This window comes from Capra hircus, chromosome 6 (genome assembly GCF_001704415.2).
Source record: "Capra hircus breed San Clemente chromosome 6, ASM170441v1, whole genome shotgun sequence".
Taxonomy (NCBI): Eukaryota; Metazoa; Chordata; class Mammalia; order Artiodactyla; family Bovidae; genus Capra; species Capra hircus.
This window is the reverse complement of record NC_030813.1, coordinates 16,787,413-16,810,293: the sequence shown is the minus strand read 5'-3', so window position 1 is coordinate 16,810,293 and position 22,881 is coordinate 16,787,413. Positions and strand designations below refer to the sequence as shown.

Sequence of the window (22,881 nt, the reverse complement as noted above, 5' to 3'; positions counted from 1 at the left end):
GCCACTTAGAACCAAAATCATCCTAATGGTCCTCGTTTGAAAACTCTTAGGAATGAAATATTAACACATGGCTTTGAATGTGTCACTTCTTTTCCTGGATTAATTCATTCCAAAAGACTGCTGAACCTCTAAAACTACAGAGTTTCTAAGTAGTTACAAGGCCAAGATGAAGAAATCAGCTGAAGGCAGGACCATCAGGTGCTTTGAGGAGCTGTATACTAAGACTGCTAGTCACGTGTACTAACACTGCTAGTCACGTGTACTCATACTGCTAGTCATGTATACTAATACTACTAATCACGCATACTAATACTGCTAGTCATGTATTTGATGATTCTCAAATAATACAGTCCATCAAACACCTAGTTTCTTTTAGGCTGGTGGTGTTTCATTCAGGATTTTTAATTTGCCTGTCTACACTGAGGGATTAATCTAGAATGGCCCCCTTTCTTGATTCCTGCCTCTTTAAAATTTGAAACTTTTCCAACAGAGTCCAGATGGCACCTCAACCAATTAACTTTGAGAATCACACTCCAGTTTAGCACTTAGGGTGAGGGACACTTGGCGAGTACTGCTATCTAATCCAGTTAAGATAGTTAACACGCCAAGTAAATATAAGCATAACACTTTACACTGCACACCATTTGACTTAAACTATGCCTGCACAAATTCTTAGTCATTTCATTTGCTCTCCTGGTGCATTCCACCCCAGCGCTGAGACCTGATACTCTTGTGACACTGCAGAGCTCTCGGAAGTAACAGCTGATTTACCAAACGGTAAGCCCTCTTGAGTCCCAGGGCCTTCTGCCAACAGACTACTTGAGATTTGGTGCTCCATTTTTAGTCCACATGCTGAATCTCTTGATACAATGCTTGAATGCATCAGCAGCGTGAGACTCTTGGCTTTTAAATATTTCTGAGTAAGATGATCTTCACAAGTTGTTGGTTTGATCTTAGGAATAAGACAGTGATAATCGGGTTCATATGATTTCTTCCTTTAGGAGTCCCTTCTTTCTAGAAGCATTCTTGAGTAACACCAGCTTTCCTCATCGCTGAATCCAGTCTGCACTATTTGTGTTCATTTTGGCATCATTATCAAGCTATTGCTTGCAGATAATTTTTTCCTCTACAATTAGATTATAAACTCTTTTAAATCATAGAATATAGCTGATTCCTTTACTGTACTGAGTAAATATACACAGTGTATTAATAAAAGGTTATAGGATCATGAATCAATTATAATAGTATTATGCAATTTTCTAGAACAATTAGCAAAACAGACTTCACAAATGGGAGGAGAGCATTTCCATTTCACACTAGAGTACACTGTGTTTTGTATATTGTAATGTGATAAATATTTACTAAGTGATTTCACTTTATAGGACATGATATTATGGGATTGGAATGTATGCCAAAGAAATCTCTATATGGCTCTCTGTTTTAAAGCAAATTATCCCAGACTGATGAAACTCTTACCTAGTTTTAAGACCACAAACATGTACAGTAAATCATCCCAACATTTTGAAGACCTCACAATTAGGATCCTTTCTTTACATCCATCCTGGATGGTGGGGAAATTGATTACACAGTTCTACTCAGACGCAAAAAAACCTTCTAAGTTTTCCAAGATGAGGAAAAGAAAAAGAGAGAGAAAAACAGAAAAAAAAAGGGAGAGAAGTTCCAGAAAGATAACCAGCTGCTGATGCTTTAGTACATTTCTTTTTTGTGTCAGATATTTATCTTCTACTCTGAATGTCTTTTCCCCCACCAAAGATAGAGAGGTTGTAAAAGGTTTTTGTTTTATAAAGCACTAAAATTATTTCCTTATGATTAAAGAAAGGCTATTCTTTCGCTTCAAATAAAAGAAGCATGTGTAACTGTGCAGAGAATACATAGGTTTTGTAATTTCCCTTAAAAAAAGGTTATAACTTATTCTGAATGAATACAAGAGCTTTATATAAAAGATTATCAACCCGATTATATAGTCCCAGAAATTTTAGCCCTATTGACTTCAACTTTCTGGATAAAGGCCAAATGAAAATATCTTCCTTATGGGTTAAGAAGCAATGGTCTGAGCTATTTATTTTAGCTATGAAAATAGATGCATTGTTTTTGCTTTTTTTAAAATTTTTTATTAAAGCAGTCATATTCTAATACTCTGTCATTCTCCCTGTGTGAGGACTTTGAGTGGAACTTAATATGGTATCTGTTTCCGTTTACTATTAGATGGTTTTTATTTCTTCTGGGAAATGAACATGGCAGATCAGCTAAAAAGGAAAAGCTACACTTTGTGTTTTCTTTAGGCCACAGCTCTATAACCTCAGGAGTGACTTACTCTTTCTCCTTTGGGACCTGCAGGGCCATGGGGTCCCATAGGGCCATCTGTACCCTAAAAAAAGATAAAAATAAGATATGAGACATATCCCAAGGGTTGTAAGAAATGCAGTTATAATTTATCCTGGACTTTTCCTGGGTGAATAATGCCTTAGAAAGTAAGCAACACATCTCCTTTCAAACTGCTTTATTCTTGATTCTTTCAGGCCAGTAGTTTTCAAGAAACTCATGTAAAATGAATGATTTATATAACTGCATATTTCAATGGAAGGAACACACACAAAACTGTGCATCAACTTTAATTATCTATTTCCTCCCTGGCTAAATGGAACATCTTCACTTTGCCCCTAAAACCATTTGAAGAAAAATATAATTGTTCTTGCTTCACATCACCTCTTCTTCACATCCATTCTCTGGCCCCACAGTTATCCCCCACTCTTCTTGGCCACGAATGCTCTGAAGTCTTGTTTTCAGCTGCTTAAGAGGCTCAAACAGTTATACAAGTAAAAAAATTTTAAATAAATGAGAACAATATTTTAACTGTTCAAACTTTCTTCAGCTCCGTTGGAAGGAGCACGGGGCTTAGAAGGAAGGAATTCCTCTCCTGGGTTCTGCTGCAGTGGCTCAGGTCTGTGGGCTTGCAAGGCACAAACCAGGCAGCCAGGTGATATAATGGCATAACTGCCCTCTGGCCTTCTGATTCAGGATTAGGATTTTTGTGGCAGACCAGGCGATATTTGAATGAACAAAGGAACACTGAGGTCCAGTGAAAATAATAACGTCCTGAAACAGGTTTCTAGAATTGAAGAGCTTGGGAATTCCCCGGTGGTCCAGGGGTCAGGACTTTGCTCTTCCGTTGCAGGGGGCATTGGTTCGAGGCCTAGTAAGGAAATGTCAGTGATCCTGCAGTCATGGGGTGTGGCAAAAATATAAAATAAAATAAAAAATAAGTAAATAAATTGAGGAGTTTGGAATTCCTTTTGATGCTTAAAAACGTAGCAAGGGGCTTCCCTGGGCTCAGTGGTAAAGATGTCGCCTGCCAAAGCAGGAGACATGGGTTCAATCCCTGGGTTGGGAAGATCCCACATGCTGCGGAGCAACAAAGCGCTTGCACCAGAACTGCTGAGCCTGTGCTCCAGAGGCCACGAGCCGTAACGACTGAAGCCCACGCACCCTGGAGCCTGTGCTCGGCAGCAAGACAAGGCACTGCAATCAGAAGCCCTCACTCTCTGCAACTAGACAAAAGCCTGGGCAGCAACAAAGACCCAGCACAGCCAAAAATAAAAATAAAATAAATAAAATAATTTAAAAATATCTAGCAAGGACCTCAGATATATTTGTTCATTTTCAGGAAGACTATGCTTAGATTTGTAATGAATTTGTTATGGCATTTACAAACATAGGAACTATTCCAGCACAATTTTTTAAACAGTATTCCTATTTCTCTTTCACTCTTCTTGTTTACAATATTAGAGCCTTGTGACATAATTCAGGGTTTTAAACTCATTCTAGTGTTGCTGGATTATCATCACGATTGATCTCTTTCTTACTGCCTGAACTCCAAGCTCATCTTCAGAAAACTTCTAAGTATTGAAGACCTGAAGCTGAACTTTAAGAGAGGGAGCTCTGAAGAACCACAGAAAAGAGACAAAATGACAGAAGACAGATGGATCATTTCGATGCATGGAGATCTGAAAGTTAGTTCCAGGGAAGAAGTTACATTTCTAATATAGACATGAACATAGAAAAGGAAAGCAAGTTAAAATGATTTCACATGATTTTGATTCCTTCAGAGGGCCTCTCACATGGAATTGCAGGATGTGTCCATTGGTTATGAAAAAATCTGTCTGGGATTCTAAGACAATGAAGTCAATCAGACTGGTCATTCTTCCCATGTTTCACGTTATCCGGACCTGAACCCAGGCTTCAGAAGATGTTCTGGAGTGTAGGCTGTGTCTCAAACAGGCCTGCCACCCATGCTCCCTCTGCTTCTCCCTTTTTTTGTCACTCTCTTTGTCCACCTTCTCCTTCCGCTCCAGTCCCACACACTTCTCATCGTGTGATGAGAGTCTGTCCTAAAGCATAAAATTCATAGCCACAAAACATGTTGGAGCAAGTTGAGGTGCTGACTCACCCGGGATCCTGGCTTTCCGTCTAAGCCAGATGCTCCCTGTGTGTAGCAGGGTTGGTGGGTGTGACACAAATGACAAGAACAGAGATTAGTATGAGGTACTGATGAACAAATGTAACACTTCAAACAACATAGTACGCAGTCACAGGGTTCTGAGAAGAAAATCACATCGCTACACATTGTTAGTTAAAAAAAAACAAAACAAAACACGTGACAATAAACACCCCACAGATGATGGCATTTTAATGACATTTCCATTCAGCAAATTCTTATTTGGAAATCAAGTGAATGAGGTTTATAAAGGGGGCTTTGAAATAGTTACCAGTAACAGTCCGGGTTGCTAATTTCCATATGAAATTAAATTTTCTAAAGACTGCTATTCACAATATATTTCTTTAGGTTCTGGAAAAAAGATAATGGCCAGTCTCCTAGGTAAGGGCTCATTATAATAATCAAGTTAGAATTTCAGAGGAGAAGAAAAGAGCTCTAGTTTTACTTGTTAAAATTGCATTTATGAAAAACAAATGCAGAATTTTAACATGTCAGGGTGACTTTGGATTTTACACAAACAATAGTTGTTTCTGCGTTGTTCTTACTGTGTTCACATTAGTCACCACTAGAGGGACTTCTAGGAATGGGAAAAAGGCAGAAAAATGTCATGAGTCCAGACAAAAATATTACTGCCCCAAACATCGTTCCTCAGCTCACTACAAATAATCAAGCAGTAGAGTCTGAGTGGGAAATGCTTTAAAAATCTAATGCTGTGTTCAGGCAATACATGGTTTTCTTTTCTTCATCTCTAGGCTATGTATAACATGTGACCAAAAGATGACATTGTCAATGCTTGTTTCAAGAGTAAGCACAATCACGTTTTTTAATATGGCTTTTGTATCTCAAAACTCAAATGTTTATTTATAGTCCTTGAAAATGTTGATTTGATCAAGGAGTATTTAAGAAAGACAATGCACTAGTTCTACAAATTCTCTTGGCAAGGTTGCAAAACTATTTCCCCATTTTATGCTTCAGATGTAGTTAATAATACAAAATGGAAGAAAAACAATCTATTCCAGCTGCAAACTCTACCAATGATGCTACATCATACATTTGGGGTACTTTTAGCTTTTTTATTTTACAATCCCTTCTGTACAATCCTATTGTGAATCGGATTATAACCGCAAAATTTCATTTAGCTAGAAATGATTAACATTTTAAAAAAATGTGTGTGTTATTGTTTGTTTAGAGCTAGAAGATGTAGAGCTTGTGGCTAAATATTGCACTTAGATTTGAAATTAGGGCAAACTTCAAAGAAATAAGACTGAGGGTTTAAGTAAAATAGAAATCCAATTTTTTACTTTGCTTATTTGATACTTTCTTCAGAGCCACTACTATCATAGCATTTAAAAATAAATAGGGGGATGATAAAATTTTTGCACAAATAATATTATATTAATATTTTACCTGGAATGTGAATTCCTGACTCACAGTCGTTATAGAGGTTTTGGATTTCACACTTGTGGCATGATTTAATTGGTGTGATTTAACCTATATTCTAATGTAAGACTTACATCATTCATTCAATAAATGAATGCATATTAAGCATCTACTATATGCCTGAAATTATGTAAGCCATTGGCTATCAAGAGGAATACTTTAGTACTTATAATACAGTACCTGTGAAAAAAGTAAAATAAGTAGCCACCAATTTTTATGCATAAAATATGTATATGAAATATTTTCTACTACCTTTTTCTGTCATATTTTAATAATGTAATCTATAATGTTCTCTACTGACTTTTACCTGCATTCACTGAATCGAAAGAATATTAAAAAGCTTGAAACTTAAAACAACTTGAAACTAAAACTCACATTTAGGAATTCCCTGGCAGTTCAGTGATTAGGACTCTGTGTGTCTACTGCAGGGGCACAGTTCAATCCCTGGTCAGGGAACTAAGATCCTGTATGCCGCACAGTGTGGCCCCAAACAAAAAACCCTCATATTTAATGATCATTTAACAATATCTTTTTAGTTATTGCAGAAAGAAGACTAGCATTAAAGAGCATGAAAGATGCAATCTTTTCATTCAAAATAAAAATCTCTAAATAACTGCAAAATACTTCTTCCATACTATTCATAATTGCCACAAGAACCTTATAAGAGGGCATTTCCAACACAAACAACACAGAACATTTAGACCACAATATGACTGATTAATGTAAGGAGCCACGGCACTGAACTCAAGCCTTCAACAATGGCCAATTGCATACCTGCCACTGACAAGGGGCTGTGCTTTCTAGTATTGAAGAAGAGAAAATAAAAATTGAGGGAGGATCTTACACTACACTAAACTATAAAAGCATTTGGGAGAAATTATGAAACAATCCGTATAACATTTTTTTTAAAGGGGAGGGTGATGGGGGAAGAATTGTCAGCTGTAAAAGAGAAAGGCTGGCACGTATGTAATTGAACACTCATGGTGTTGTTTGTTATGGGGTCTTCCTCTGACACATGAGCAGACATCAGAGAAAATAAAACGGGGCTGAGCTCTGCTTGAACACAATATGTTTTCCAATTACAGAAATCTCAACTGTATGATAGTCACCGAGCAAACCAGAGTTGTTACTTAGGGTAGAAAGAATAGTCTGAGATTTGCACCGAAATGGAAAGTTTTCTTTACTTACTGGAAGACCAAGGGGTCCTCTGTCACCCTTTTGACCTGGTTCACCCTTCAATCCTTTAACACCATTTAACCCTGGTTCACCCTAAATGCAAAAGCAAATGCCAATTTTGGTTGCTATCATGGGTGTTTCAACTGTGAGAGAAGAGAGCCAGTCTCTGACATGGTTGCAGATTCCAGTTTTAGGTAACAGCAGAGTCAGGCTAGATTTGTCTTGCACCAGTTTGAAACTAATTTTAAAAATGCAAAAAACGGACAAGCTGGAATTAAATAATTTTCTAGGAAGCAAAACTTCTTAGAAAATGTGCTCCTTATGACCAATAAAGTATATGGCTGAGCTCCAATATTTTCAGTTTTAGTTCAAGGAAATTAGTGTTATGCTACATTGTTCTGACCAAGCAAATCAAAACAGTCAGAGTAGAGGATGTGCAAGGATGTTCAGCAGGCAAGAGCCACTCTGCTGGAATAGAAAACTGGAATATGCAGGACAGTGTTACAAACGAATATTTTAAGCCTTTAAGCATTTTGTCCAGGGGAATGTGATAAAAGTAGTGGCCGATGTTTGAAGTAATGCTATTTGGTGACTCCTCATTCATGGATATTGCCAAGTCAGGTCCCTATGTGGATTAAGCGATAGGACAGACAACAAATAGCCAACCCTGGAAGAGAATGTGAAGATCACAGAACTTTTATGGGTTTTACTAACCTTGCATCTGCCCAATGTTAGAATAAAGGAGGTTTGAAGTTAATGTAATGTGACATTATAAAAGTCATGAAAAGTGATAAATTCTCAACTCTGTTTTTAAAAATCTAAAAATGCAATACACTATTTTCCATCAGCAGCAGCATGTGACCTGCTCACTTTTCACCTTCTAAGTATAGATACTAATTTCATCATAAGATCTTGAAAGACTTGAGGAAGAAAGATAGTTTCGTTTTCAAATGCCTTATACAATCTTGAGTGGTGGGGGTAGGAGAGGGGAGAGATGATGCCTGCATGGCAAGATTTTTAACCTGGGCAGTATTTCTCCCCTATCTGCCTGAAAGTAAAAGTCACTGCAGTGCTTGGTAAAGAGTCGGGGACCCCACCTAGGCCACAGTAGCACAGGAATGATATTGTTCGTGTCCCCCAGGTGATTCTCCTCACCAGGAATTTCCAGGGAACCGTGAGCCAGACTCATCCATGGAGCTGTGCTCTACATTTGAACTTTCAAAGGGGTCACAAAATAATATACACGTTGGCATGACCTAGTGGATGTAGGCAGCTCTGAGGTACGAAGTCGGCAATACTGCCACCATGGGAAACCCAAACATGCTATGGTCAGTGAAGTATGATCCTGTGACTGGCACAGAGCTAGACTCAATGCGAAACTCAAGCCAAGGCCCAGCAATCAACGTCAGTTAACTGATTTAAACTGGAGATTCATGGCTTTGGATGTGTGTGGACTTTGATTTAGCAAGTGATCTTGAGATGATGAATAGACAGGGCAGCCTTGGTAAGCTATGAATTTCTTTGGTGAGGAATCACGCATTGATAGCAGTGAGCATTAACTGAGAAGGTAGCTTATTGTTCAGTTGCTCAGTCATGTTTGACTCTATGTGACCCCACAGACTGCAGCACGCCAGGCTTCCCTGTCCTTCACTATCCTCCAGAGTTTGCTCAGATTTATGTCTGTTGAGTCGGTGATGCCATCCAACCATCTCGTCCTCTGTCAACCCCTTCTCCTCTTGCCCTCAATCTTTCCCAGCATCAGGGTCTTTTCCAGCGAGTCAACTCTTTGCATCAGGTGGCCAAACTATTGGAGTTTCAGCTTCAGCATCAGTCCTTTCAATGAATATTCAGGGATGATTTCCTTTTAGATTGACTGGTTTGATCTCCCTGCAGTACAAGGGACACTCAAGAGTCTTCTCCAGCACCACAATTGGAAAGCATCAATTCTTTGGTGTTCAGCCTACGGTCCAACACTCACATCTGTACATGACTACTGGAAAAACCATAGCTTTGACTATTTGGACCTTTGTCAGCAAAGTGGTGTCTCTCCTTTTTATTTATTTTTATTTTTTATTTTTTGTGTCTCTCCTTTTTAATACACTGTCTAGGTTTGTCATAGCTTTCCTTCCAAGGAGCAAACGTCTTTGAATGTCATGGCTGTAGTCACTGTCTGTGGTGATTTTGGAGCCCAAGAAAATAAAATCTGTCACTGCTTCCACTTTCTCCACTTCTTTTTGCCATGAAGTGATGAGACCGGATGCCATGATTTTAGTTTTCTGAGTGTTGAGTTTCAAGTCAGCTTTTTCACTCTCCTCTGAACCTCATCATAGGCTCTTTAGTTCCTCTTCACTTTCTGCTATTAGAATTGTACCATCTGCATATCTGAGGTTCTTGATATTTCTCCTGGCAATCTTGATTCCAGCTTGTGATTCATCTAGCCTGGCATTTTGCATAATATACTCTGCAAATAAGTTAAGTGTTATATAGCTTTGTCATACTCCTTTCCCAATTTGGGGGCAAAAATGTCAAATTTCAACTCTGAACCTAAATTCTAGTCCCAGATCTTTCATTTACTTAGCAGTGTAATTTAGGGAAAACAACCTAAATCTCCTGACCCTATAGCTTAATATTTATAAAATCAAGAGGCTAGCACAGGTAATCTATGTGGGGCTTTCAACTTTTTAATTCTCTGAAATCTATGATTTAAGTAACAATTGAAGTTAAGTGTAAGCAAAGTAAATCACTACATTGTAGATATCAAAAGGATCTTGGGCATCTATTAATTTAATGGTGATGGGGTAACTGAATCACTCATAGAATTAAAAATGATCTTGGTGGCTTTGGGCTGAGTCATTACAATTGATCTGGTCCTTAGTAGTACCTTAAAATCCAAAGAGAGGCCAAGAGAAGGAAATAGTATTTAGTCCAGTGTGGGACGAGAGATCCAAGGAGGTTACATAAGTACAAACACATAAGTACAAAAGTACAAAGCTGATAGATAAGCTCTCTCTTTGACCCCTACAACAGTGCCCTTATCTTAAACTATAATCCATGCCACTGAGACACTGTCACTCATTGGCCTTACCCGAAGGTAAAGTATTCTAAGGAGAATAAAGAGGCATGAACTTTTCCTTTTCTTGGCTGAGTCATCTGCTTTACCTCAAAAAGGAAACTCAGGTTTCTGGAGTCAGAGCAATCCCTGTACCACCCCTAAAGCTGGGTGGGCCAGAGGAAGTCCTCAGAAGAGACAGTGGGCTGCCTATGGGCTTTTCGACTCTCAGTGCCAACGGTGCATTTATGTGTCCCCCCAACCCATCTCCACTAAATGCATCAACTCACTACTGAGGAGCTGTCAAGAGTCATGATTCTTCTCTCAAGCAGCCTCGCATGCATGCATACTAGATCGCTTCAGTCATGTCCAGCTCTTTGTGGCCCTATGGACTACAGCCTGCCAGGCTCCTCTGTCCGCAGGATTCTCCAGGCAAGAATACTGGAGTGGGTTGCCATTCTCTTCTCCAGGGGATCTTCTCGACCCAGGGATTGAATCCAGGTCTCCTGCATCACAGGCAGATTCTTTACTGTTGGAGCCACGAGCAAAGCCCCCAAGCAGCCTTGAGGACTAGCTAAATTTTTCTGTTCAGAACAAAGCATCAAAACAGAAGAGTGCTACAACAGCTGACATTTAGTGGGTGTTTATCAACAGCTGCACAGACCTTCTGCTAAGTGTTCTATAATCGTACCTCATCCAGCCATCACAACACTCTGAGGCAAGTTAACTCCTCGAGTAAAGGAAGGATTAGAGAGGGGAAATAATCTGCCCAAGGCGACACACAGCCTGTCGGCGACAAAGCTGAGATTAGAAGATGGGTCCTTATCACAGACGCTCGCTGGAGGAAGTCTGTCTCATATGAATCCTCCAAGGTGTCTTCTTGGTCTACACGGAGGCAAAGAACACATCTTCATCCATCTTCACAATCTGAACTGCATGAATTCTGACAAGGAAGGGCTATCCTCCGTTGTTCTCTTGTTAGTTCAAACATAGAATACATGAATGTGATGTAATCTTCTTCTCAGTATAGCACACGTGATATGCCCTACCTCATTCTACACTAATGACTTACAGGGGAATGCAAAATTAAGAGGCTGGATAATCAAAGCATTTAGATGCAGTACTGCTATATGACAAACAAGAAGTATCAACCAATAACATCTGAATATATAACTAGAGACACCATACTAAGAAAGAGCATCTGGATTAGTCTCAGAACCTCATCAGATTCACTTTTTTTTTTCCTTTTGGAATGTTGATTTTGCATATAATATTGTGATTAGTAACTTAGGAAACTGACACAGTGACAAGGAAAAAGGCAAAATGAGGACTAACTAATCACTTAAATTTGTGGTAAGTCATTCCTTGTGAAATTTAAACATCTGGATACTTAAAGGCTTAAAGATAATCAACATTACTTGACAAATAAATAAGACAGGACAGGCATGCGTCTGTCATGCTTCTCCATGATTAACAATGAAATAGAAATCAAACAAACAAAGGGATTTGTTGGATTACCTTTGGTCCAGGAAGTCCATGGGGTCCCTGAAAATGGAAAACACAGCTTTTAATTGAGAATTGAATCACTGTTTCTCAGCAGAAGTGACTATTATATGAAGTAACAAAAGAGATGTAAAGCAAGAATCTCGTTTGATCTACAGCTAGAGGCAGGCCAGTGGGTATTAACACTTAGTGAAAGTTCCTTCCAGCTCGTGGACGGCTCTGTAATAGGAAATTCATTAATAGCAATTCTTTCTGCTGAGTATCTCTGACAGGGAGAGGGGAATCTGCCAGGGTTACAAGGGAGGGAAAAATACACACAGAGAAAAAGTGTTTGGGAACCCATACTACTTCTATTTCTCAAATTCCTATTAAAAAAAAATCTAGGTGGACTATGTGAGATACATTATGAATTTATATGAAATAGAGGTCAGCCTTAAAAGACAGAAATTTGCTAAAAATACATTTGGAACTCTTAAGTACCAGTAGAGGAGATCTTTTCAATTAACTCAGGAAGAAAGTGAGGAGACTGACAGTCAAGTTTGGAACCCTGTTGGATCATTTCTTTAATGTAAGGCTAAGAAAAGGATTCTAGGAGAGGAATGCTAAACATTGTTATCTAGAATGCATTTATTTTTACAAAGAGGAATTATTCAAGGCTCAAATGTATTAACTCTTTACCAGTGGAAGGAGGTCATAACACATCCATGAGTCAGGGCTTTTCCCATGTATTTTGTAGAAAATCTAAATATAGAGACTAATTAGCTAAGCTAAATTAACTAAATAAAGGTTACTGTGGATTGCTTTAAATTTCAAGACATTTAAATAAACTATTTGGAGACAGGAGTATTTAAATACTTGTCAGCAAAATCATACAAGAGGAAAAAGTTTTTGTTTTTAATCAAGCAATAGATAGATTTGTTATACATGTCTACTTTGGAATAACATTTTCCCTTTGAATAAGTTGAGGATAAACATTTTCAGGAAGTGGTCATCTTATCAAGTATTATTTCATTTCAGAAGTGGTTTTAAATTCCTTTAAATGAATTAATTTTGTAATATGAACGGATATAGCATTTTAAATTTAATTTTCTAACAAAGTGGTGGGAGTACAGAAAAGCCAAAGGTATGCCATTTTCTTGATTCTTAAGGAACTGTTTAGTTTTACAAAAATATGGTTAATTATAACTGTTTTGTGGTATGAAATGGAAACCCAGTAGATGATTGGGATCTGGTGCTATGCTCTGTGGTTTAGACTATTCCAATGATGCTCTTTCTTGGAGCACAACCGGAGGAAAGAGCAACTGACACATTGTTTGATCTCTGGGATTGAAGACATATGGTTTATCGAGACACCTTTGAGATGAATGTGACCTAAGAAGCTGCCTGACTTGTTCCCAACCTGTCCCAGTCAAAAGCATTTGGAGCATTCTGCCTTCTAGTTCCAGCCTTAATACAACAGTCAATAGGTAGATATTTGGAGAATTATGCTGCTTTAATGGCTACTTTCTTCACCGAACATGAATTCTATGAGGACATAGTCATTTCCCCACTGGTCACTGAAAGATATCTGCAGTGAACATTGTATTTGCCAAAGCACGTAAAAAGGGAAAAGAAAAAGCTCCAACAATATATTAACATATCACGTGTAGAAGTGAGCTTCTGTTATCATATTGTTTTATAAATGTTCTTATTGAATATTTCATTAAAGGGTCACAACCCTCAAAGTTGGTTAGAAACATGGAATTCCCTGGTGGTCCAGTGGTCGGGACTCTGAGCTCTCACTACCAAGGACCCAGGTTCAGTCCTTGGTCAGGGAACGAAAATCTCGAAAGTCACGCAGGGATCAGACCCCTCTCTCCCACCAAAGTTTGTTAAACACATTAATTAATAGCTATAATTATTAAACTTGTTATGGTATTAATGGCCTAGAACAGTGATTGGTTAAAACGATTTTTCAGTGTTCATACTATGTGAAAGTGAAGTGTTAGTTGGTCTGTCGTGTCCAACTCTTTGCGACCCTATAGACTATAGCTGCCAGGATCTTCTGTCCATGTAATTCTCTAGGCAAGAATACTGGAGTGGGTTGCTATTCCCTTCTCTCGGGGATCTTCCTGATCCAGGGATCGAATGGGGGTCTCCCACATTGCAGATTCTTTATGGTGTCAGTCACCACAGAGGGTACAGTAAAACTTGCCGAACCTGTTTCTTCAAATTTCCTATCACAAAACTACCCTATTGCTTTCCGACAGATATGTGTGGGAGAGTGAAAGAAAACACTGTAAAATCAGAACAGCACCTCCTATTTTCCGCCTGGGAAGTAGCAGATACAAGCTGGCTGTTTGAGGAATGAATTCATGCTTTCTCTGGAGGTATGCTCTTAAACAAATGATTCCATTTTGGAGAGAAGGGAAACTTACCATGGGGCCTGGTGGGCCGTGGGGACCTGGTGGGCCTGGTGGGCCTATGACCTGCATGTCAGGAAAATAAACATGGATTTGGTCACTTCATTTAGATAAGGCAGTTAGGCTTGAGTCTCAAGCTAGGGTTCTGCTAAGGCCATTAATGGTTGCAGAGGAAGGGTAGTGGAAGAAGTAATGTGCTTGATTCTGTACATTTGGAAATTCCTTTGTGAGAAAAGAAGAAAAACAAACTTAAAAAAAGATACAGTTGTTCTACAAAAGCCAGAATAAATTAAAAGCACATTAAAAGAAAAGGAAGCAACTGATTACCAAGAAATGCTATAATGCTACAACCACGATCAAACTCTCAAATATTTCACTAAGCTCTGGAGAAAAAACCAAGAAAAAACGTAGGTTCTACATGCACAGAGCTCGACCCACAAGCATCGTGGGAAAACCATTGATTTTCTCCTCAGGATTAGATAGTTCTCTGAAAAATTGCTTCCGACTCAGACCTCTGAGACACTTTCGTCTCTCCCTGTACAAGGCTGACAGATATTTCTTGTATAGGTTGACAGAGCAAGAGGATCATGGTCTTTCCACTGTTGATAAGCCATCTGGCACGGGTTGAAGTTGGTGAATAACTGGCCCATTTCAGTGTTTTTCGGGAACTGTGAACGTTGAGCCGCCACGGACTTACGGAAGGGCCCTGTGGGCCTGGCAATCCTGAGTCTCCTTTCTCTCCTTTCATTCCATTGGCACCCTACAAATAACCATTAAGAGTGGAGCCGGTCAAGTTACTTGCAAAGTATAAGGAACAGCTGAATTTTCTCCCCAAATCCATCATCCTCTTGAAATTTTTATAATATCATGCACATGATATATGACAAGGATTTATCTTCTTGCATTTTAGTTTCAAGCTAAACAGCAAGCTTCCTCAAATCCCTAGGATTGTGGATGATTTGTGAAATAAACTATAAGGTAAATAAAAACTAAGTTATGCTTGATGGGTTAAATTATACATTGCTAAATATGTCCTATTATAACTATTATATTTTAATGGTGGTGCTGACTTTAAATAGCAGTCTTTTAGTTTTCACTGACATTTATGCATTTCCTTGTTTTAAAAAATGATCTAGGGCAGTGAGGTTTTCTACATTTTTCCCCTATATTTTTCTACATTTACCTCTCCAAATTCTCAGCAAAAATTATGAGGAAAACCATAAAAACATCGCCCCATAATACTGCACACACAAAGACAACACTTTCTATTGTAATTTGTTTTTAATTATTCTGTATTTTGCGGTTTTAAAATTATGATTTATTTAAAAATGATTGGTTAGACCTTATGTTAATGACCAACTCTATTTATTTTACTATCTTCTAGTGAAATAATTGAAGAAAACATAAAGGTTTATTTTGTAATTCATTTGGTTAGATGCTTTAAAACTTCTTCCAGTGCCTTAGCTGTAGTTATTAACCAAAAATACCTCAAATATTTAAAAATAAAAACATTATATAAATCATTGGACGAGACTGCAGCTAATAATACAACTATTTTCTGATTATTTAATTTATCTCAATATGAACACATCTTTAAAAGTATAAACATACCGGTAGTCCAGGAAGTCCAATTCCTCCTTTTTCACCTGGCATACCTGGGTCCCCCATGTCTCCCTTTGAGCCTTTGAGTCCCTACAAATGACATGATTTGCACTTAAGAATCATACTGACCATTGATGGTTACATAGTAGGGAAAATGGAATTCCAGATCAATTTTGTCAACAAATGGATCCTATGCTGAGATGATTCTGATTTTCATTTTTAGGTAGAGTTATCTCTTACAGCAACCTTCTACATTAATCACTATAATTTCCCCTTGTAATGGAAGAGATTAAATTCTACTATTTAGGCCATTTAAGTATGAAAAGCATAAGCATAAGCATAATTGTTGACGTCATTTCTTCTGATTCCACATTTTTACCTGGTAGTTACTTCTATGTCATCAGTCCTGAAAACAACTTAATGGACTTAACGCATAACAGAACAGTACACGTTTTGAACCAGGACCTAGTGTTATAGTAACAAAGGTACAAATAAGTTTCTCCCATCTCCATTCATTATACATCCCCTATCCTTCCTTAACTGTAGGCAGAAGTTCTGGTCACCAGCTTTCAAGGGTTCAATCTACAGACTGGGAGATCACTCATTACACAGTCATGTTCAATTAATGCTTAGAAATACTTCCACTTTGTATTCTTATTTTGTTCTCATGACATCTCTCTCAGGTGATGCAGGATGTGATTTTTATTCTTGTTTTACAGTGAGGAAATAGATATATGTGGATTCTGAAGGCAAACATAGGAATTTTGCAATACTAATACTGAAATTAATGTACATCATTAAGCATTTTCATCCAAGGAGGCTTACTGCACTATGACCAGATGGCCCACTCTTCAGCAGAGATGATCATAGCTATTTTAGTTATGATTATAGGGCTTCCTGGTTGCAATAACCTGTCCAACTTTTCTGTACTAAAAACTACTTAAGGATAGGAAGGTTCTTGTTTAAAATCTATTTCATAGCACCTACTTCAGAGTCATCTATTAGGAGGATGGGTGGGTACCTAAATAGAGAGACGGATCTTAAAGCTAATCAGATCCCAGTTGGTTTTAGGAATCTAGTAATAGCAGCAGGATAGCCAACCCAATGGACCTAGTATAGAAGATTTTGTAAAGCCTATAGAAAAATATTCACCTACTGTATGTGTAGGGATGTCTATGTAGTATATCATAATATATATCAAATTATTTATAATGATTAACTGCGGAAATACCACTGGGTTTTTAAATGCTACTGTGATCTCTGATGGATACATTGGATCATCTCAAGTCTTTTATTAGCTACCACATGTTAACTTAGTGTGACATTATATGATTTCAATATACAACTCTGATATTAAAATAGCCCTTCTCTTAATTTACTTATCTAATACAATCTTCTGAGGAGTTTATTCCACAAGGTGTATAAATAATGTCCTTGATTTCTTATGATTTTCTTGATTTTAGTCATTTCTTGGGTAAATTATAGGCTTCCTTGGTAGCTCAGAAGGTAAAGCATCTGCCTACAGTGCGGGAGACCTGGGTTTGATCCCTGGGTTGGGAAGATCCTCTGGAGAAGGAAATGGCACCCCACTCCAGTACTCTTGCCTGGAAAATCCCATGGACGGAGGAGCGTGGTAGGCTACAGTCCATGGGGTCACAGAGAGTCGGGCACGACTGAGCTATTTGGGTAAATTATGGAAGCCCAGAAAACAGATATCTTATCTTGAAACTAATTCTTATGATTAGACTCTCTGAATATGGAATATTGTCCACATTTGCCTGGTCAGATTCATTTCTTTCAGGGGTGAGCAAATCATGCAGTAGGGCCAAATTCAGCTCAGGAATTGTTTTTGTACAGGCTGAATGTTTAAAACAGATTTTAAAAATTTGATAGAGAATGCATATGGTCTGTAAAGCCTAAAACATTTACTCCCTGGTCCTTCACAGAAAATATTTGCCAGTCTTTGTGTTAGGGGGAAACCCTCAGAGATACTGTCATATTCTACAAAACTACAAGTGTCCTGCTTGTTTCTGTCTTTTCTAATGATATAGAAAATGAGGTGTAATCTTTACTTGGGAAAATAAAACAATATCAAAATAACATTTGTAAGCAATATCTAATTTTGTAGAAACTATGGTCACAGATTTAAATCTTAAATTAATTGGTATTCACTAATAAGAATTAGATAAGTCTTACTAAATTGGTAATGATCTTACAAGTCTAATAAAAATTCATGGATACGTCATTGGTAGATTGATCAGAGTTATTAAGACAAATCTAAGGTATCATATAACTTGTATGTTTCTACAAAGAAAAGCAATGTCCAGTTAAAACTAATTGCTTTTTAAAGTTAATGTAGTCTCTAGAAGAGAAGGTAAAAAAAGAGAATATTATATATCAACAATGTCTTTAAACCTATAATAAAAGGTGATTAATAATGATGCTTTAAATGACAATGTATAGCTTTGAAAATTACCTGCTCTCCATCAACTCCTGGGACTCCTGGAGATCCTGGCTCTCCCTGTTAAGATAAAAATTAATGGCTAGCTTCTTATTTATTATTGGTAGCATACTATACTAAAAATGATGCAAAAAATGATGCTAGCTGGTAAGAGTACAATTCAACTTTTCAGCAAATGCATCCTAACTTGAATATGTTATTACATCATTACACAAAGTAAAGTAACATTTTTTGAATATTATGTATAATAATATTTATCCATAGCTAACTAAGATTCAGCATTTAAAAAAACTTTATCCCTTCATATGAGATTCAGACTAAAAAAATTGCTACCATTTGATGGCAGAGCATATCCTATAGTGACAACCTATATGCCTCCATTAAGTTTTTCTCCTTAAAAAATCTGTATGATGTCTCTTATTTTCAAATTTGAGAAAAGAACAAAAACATAGCAGTTAACTTAAGAAAAAATAACATGCAAAGCCACATACATTTATAATATTTTACCTGGGATTATTTGAACAATGAATACAAATTCATAATGATTGTGAATGTGCTATTTCCAGATAAGCCTCACTGAAGGATATAATAAATCAGATAATATCTTAATCCACAGAAAATTATTTTTGGATCAATTCAATTTCCTATACTATGCTAGGAATGAACTAAAGTTACTATTTATATTATGATTTATTAGAACCCTTGACAAACCTCAAATATATGGATTTATTTTTCTTAACTGAAGATGTTCCATTAAAAACAAATTTAAACAACATACTGGAGATTTATTCAAACAACAAATGTCCAGTCACCCTTCAGTCAGAAATGTACTGAACAAGCAAATTCTTTGAAAGATAAGATATTATATCAATGGGTCATTTAGGTAGATCCCATTATAAATATCTCTAATTTCCACATCATGGAAACTTTGTAAAACCAGTTCTTTGGAGTGAGTGAATGCTTTGCCTTACAGACAGATTTCCAAGGGAGCTGACTTGAGGCTGTTTTTCTAGAAAGCCTTGTTTGGTGATGTTATAAACCACAATATTGAAATGGTTGGACCTTCTTTCTCTGTTAAAAAGTTTAAGAGCTGTTGGGTTGTAGTGTGAAATTTGATCCTTCCAAATGTTAAAGGAAGGCATGACAAACAAATGAAAAAAACTTTTTTTTCCTTTAAATTCTAGATTTCCTGCTCTTTGTGGTAGTGGCAATGTTTATTTTGCCACAAACAAGTCTGCTGAGGTTGGATGCAACTGGTTAAGCCCTAGTTTCATGCAATCTGAATATCTGTCAGCACTCTGGGTTGGATAATGGTTGCTACGTTTTTCCTTCCAAACTGTGACTCACAAATGTTTAAAACAAAAATACAATTCATGAATTATTTATCCTTCACCCACCAAATGTAGTTTGTATAGAGTTATTTGATGTATAGGGCTTCCTAGGCGGCGCTAGTGGCAAAGAACCCACATGCCAATGCAGGAAACAGACCACATAGGGGTTTGACCCCTGGGTTAGGAAGATCCCCTGGAGGAGAGCATGGCAACCCACTCCAGTATTCTTTTTTTTGTTTTTTTATTTCTTCTTTTTCTTTTTGTTATTTTATTTTGTTCTTTTTTTTTTTTTTTTGTATTTTTTTCTTCAACTCCAGTACTCTTGCCTGGAGAATCCCATGAACAGAGGAACCTGGTGGGCCACAGTCCACAGGGTCACAGAGTCAGACACAACTAAAGCAACTTAGCTTGCACATTTGATATACAAGAAGTCAAACAGTCCTTGTTTGATAAAGAAGGGAGAAATACTAATTGACTTGGTTCACATTCAGTCTGAGGCTCTGAGTCCTGAGCCGGAATGAGTTTTATATTTGACTCACACTGCATTTGCTGACTCCAGTTCATAGGCACATCTCACTCCAGTTATCCCACCTTTCTCAAGGGGAGCTCATGGAAAGCATCAAAGGCTGTATTAGTTAACCCAGGATCCCAATTATAAGCTCATTGTCAGGTGTATGAGGTGGGCCAGCGTGCCAGCAAGGTGGGAAGGGTAGCAGGTAAGAGGAAAAGGAGGACGACTAACCCCGTCCCCACCCTACTTGTCTAGACATTCCTTTGGCCAGTTTCTGTTGCCTTTCACTTTCAATTCAAAGTCATTCTTGACCCCAAGGCAGAGAGCACACTTCCTATATGTTTCTTACCCAATGCACTTACTCTATTTACTAATAACCGTGACTTTCCTTTCCTTTCTCCATCCTTGAACTGAAAGCTCCTTGTTGAAACCCTTTACTATATCCTATCTTTGCTAGGTAATAGTACTTATCATGGAATAGAGGTCCACCAATTAATTATTGACTGATATGATTACTAAATGAATAGCAATTGAATTATAAAGCACAGGGGATGTAGGTTTTAACAATATAGATTTCTTGGCTAGGTAGTCCTTCTTGCCTCTTTTGGGTCAAGTCCTTTTGGGCTTCTGCAGGCCTCTGAGCTACAAAGAAGAGTCAAGTCTCAAGTTTTTTAAAGTTTGTACAGAATAAGGTACACATTTAGCACTGAGGACAGTTTTGCATCTGGAGACTTCGTCAAGTGAGGGGATAAAGCAAGGAACTCAGACCTTGGTTGACTCTACACAGAGAAAAAGGGAATCTGCAGATTCTCATTTTCTAGTCTAGCTCACCAAGATATTAAAGAACAGGGATCCAATGACTTTTGTATACCATATCAAATACTGCAGTGGGATTGCAGATCATGAATTTATTTTATCAAAGAAGAGATAGACTATTTTAATTTAATGACAGAAACCACTCTGTATGTCATGATCATCACCATCTCTTTAAGGAACCTCTAGATGCACATACTATTTAAGTTCTATTTCTTTAAAAAATGTTTCTTGTCTCTAAAATAACTGAAACAGCCTATGTTACAAAAATTATAAACTATCTATGCTATCAATAGTTTAAATAAATTATGTAATTAAATCTGAAAATTTATTTGTGTAAATTTAGTGAATTATATTAAATGTTCAAATCTAGAAAAAAAAAAAAAAAGAATAGGGATCCAGGCCAACTTGTTTACCAGGAATATAGGCTGTATATTATTAGAGCATTTTTTTGTGTTATATCTCTTAAGGACCAGAATGTGGTGGAGAAATAAAAGGAAAAAAATCCCCAAACTTACATTAATGTTATACATGAAATCTGTTTGAAATTAGAGTCTATGTTTTAAATATATCTCACATAGCCAAGGATCTTTGTAATATTTTACTCTGTATTCCTTTTTCTAATAGAAAAGTAATTGTTTCTATGTGCTAGCTTTCTGCTTTTAAGTATCTTGAAAGAGAAAAGTACAAAAGCTGATGTGTGCATTTGCGTGTGTGTGTGATAGATTTTGCAAATAAACTGCCTAAAGAGGCATAAATAAAAGATGGATTTTGACACCACTTGAATCACCTACAAAGAACCCAATGACAAAAGTCATATTTCAACATATGTAGTTCAGTCCTGGAAAGAGAGAATTGCTGGCCATGTGTTAACTGATTGAGCATGGTTGAATAAGCTTTAGTTTGGAGAGGCAAAGTTAATGCTACCAACAATTTTTGATATAACCAAGTAATTTTGTTCCTTCTGTTTATAGTTGGTATGTTTTATTAGATGAAGTTTAAATGGCAGAATAATTGAATATATATACTGTATGTGTTATAAACATGAATGCAAATTGTTTCTAAAATTATCATTTGTGAATGTGTCATGCTGAAGCTTTTCTTGTTCTTTTTATTACAAAAGAATTGATAAGGATCTTTTTTAATGTCAGAGCAAATCCCCCTTTAACCCTTCTCTATTTAAACATTTGCCTTTTTTCCATATACCACATTAGGTGTTTCTTTACACTTACCATTTCTGTAAAACTTATTTCTCCTTTGTTTAATACACTGTTTTTCTGAGTGTTCTCCCTCTAAATTTAATGCCATTTCTATTTCTTTCACTTCTTTCCTAATTTTTATTTTTTTCTGATTCCTCTTCCTTCAGTCGATAACTCAGTTTCTATTTTCAGCTCTCTTAAGCAATATTGCTGATCTCAGCTCTACCAGTATTTTGCAAGACTGATTTTTAAAGACACATATATTTAATATGGAGTCTCTGCACCATATGTAGTAAATGGAAACAAATAAAACAAAGAATAACCTTTGGCCCTTGTAGTCCTTGAGGTCCAGGTGGTCCAGGGGGACCCTAAATCCAGAAAAGACAAAGTTTTAAAAGATAGCAACTATCTGTATTAAAATGTTTGCTTGAAATAATAAGCACACTATACACTTCCCTAATTTCTATCATAATCAGATACCCTCCAGTATTGATTTGCAAAGAGGAAACATTTCACTGGTTACAGAATTATAAAAACTACCTACATATATGCAAAAAAAAAAAAAAACCCACCATATTTGGGTTAAAATAACGCTCTCAAGTTGATTTGTAAGACAATGTAAAATCATTGCTGCCCTGTTCCACATTCATCTTTCAGGGCTGAATTAACTTCCTAATATTTCCTCTGTTTCTAGAAACACTTCTCCCACCCGCCACAAACGCTTTAATTTCCCAAACACTAAAGAACAAAGCTGTATTATTGAGATAAGGCCAAAGACTTTTAAGAAAAATAGCAATAAATTTTTTCTTGACTTTTTTTTTTTAACTAAGCAGACAAAGTGATTCAACTGGGGCAAATGTTGTAAAAGGTTATTGACA

The 22,881-nt window shown here is 37.1% G+C and overlaps 1 protein-coding gene across 1 annotated transcript in view; it reads right to left on the bottom strand.

Annotated features, from left to right (window-relative positions):
* Positions 1-22,356, bottom strand: part of LOC108636206 (collagen alpha-1(XXV) chain-like) — a 45,067-nt gene extending 22,711 nt beyond the window's left edge. The window contains exons 1-9 of the mRNA XM_018049231.1: positions 22,327-22,356; positions 18,165-18,209; positions 15,698-15,778; positions 14,784-14,846; positions 14,102-14,152; positions 11,700-11,726; positions 7,145-7,225; positions 4,469-4,504; positions 2,336-2,389 (exon numbers count right to left, since the gene is read on the bottom strand). Coding sequence (XP_017904720.1) covers positions 2,336-2,389; positions 4,469-4,504; positions 7,145-7,225; positions 11,700-11,726; positions 14,102-14,152; positions 14,784-14,846; positions 15,698-15,754 — 369 coding nt within the window. The 5' untranslated portion in view covers positions 15,755-15,778; positions 18,165-18,209; positions 22,327-22,356. The remainder of the gene's footprint in view (positions 1-2,335; positions 2,390-4,468; positions 4,505-7,144; positions 7,226-11,699; positions 11,727-14,101; positions 14,153-14,783; positions 14,847-15,697; positions 15,779-18,164; positions 18,210-22,326) is intronic.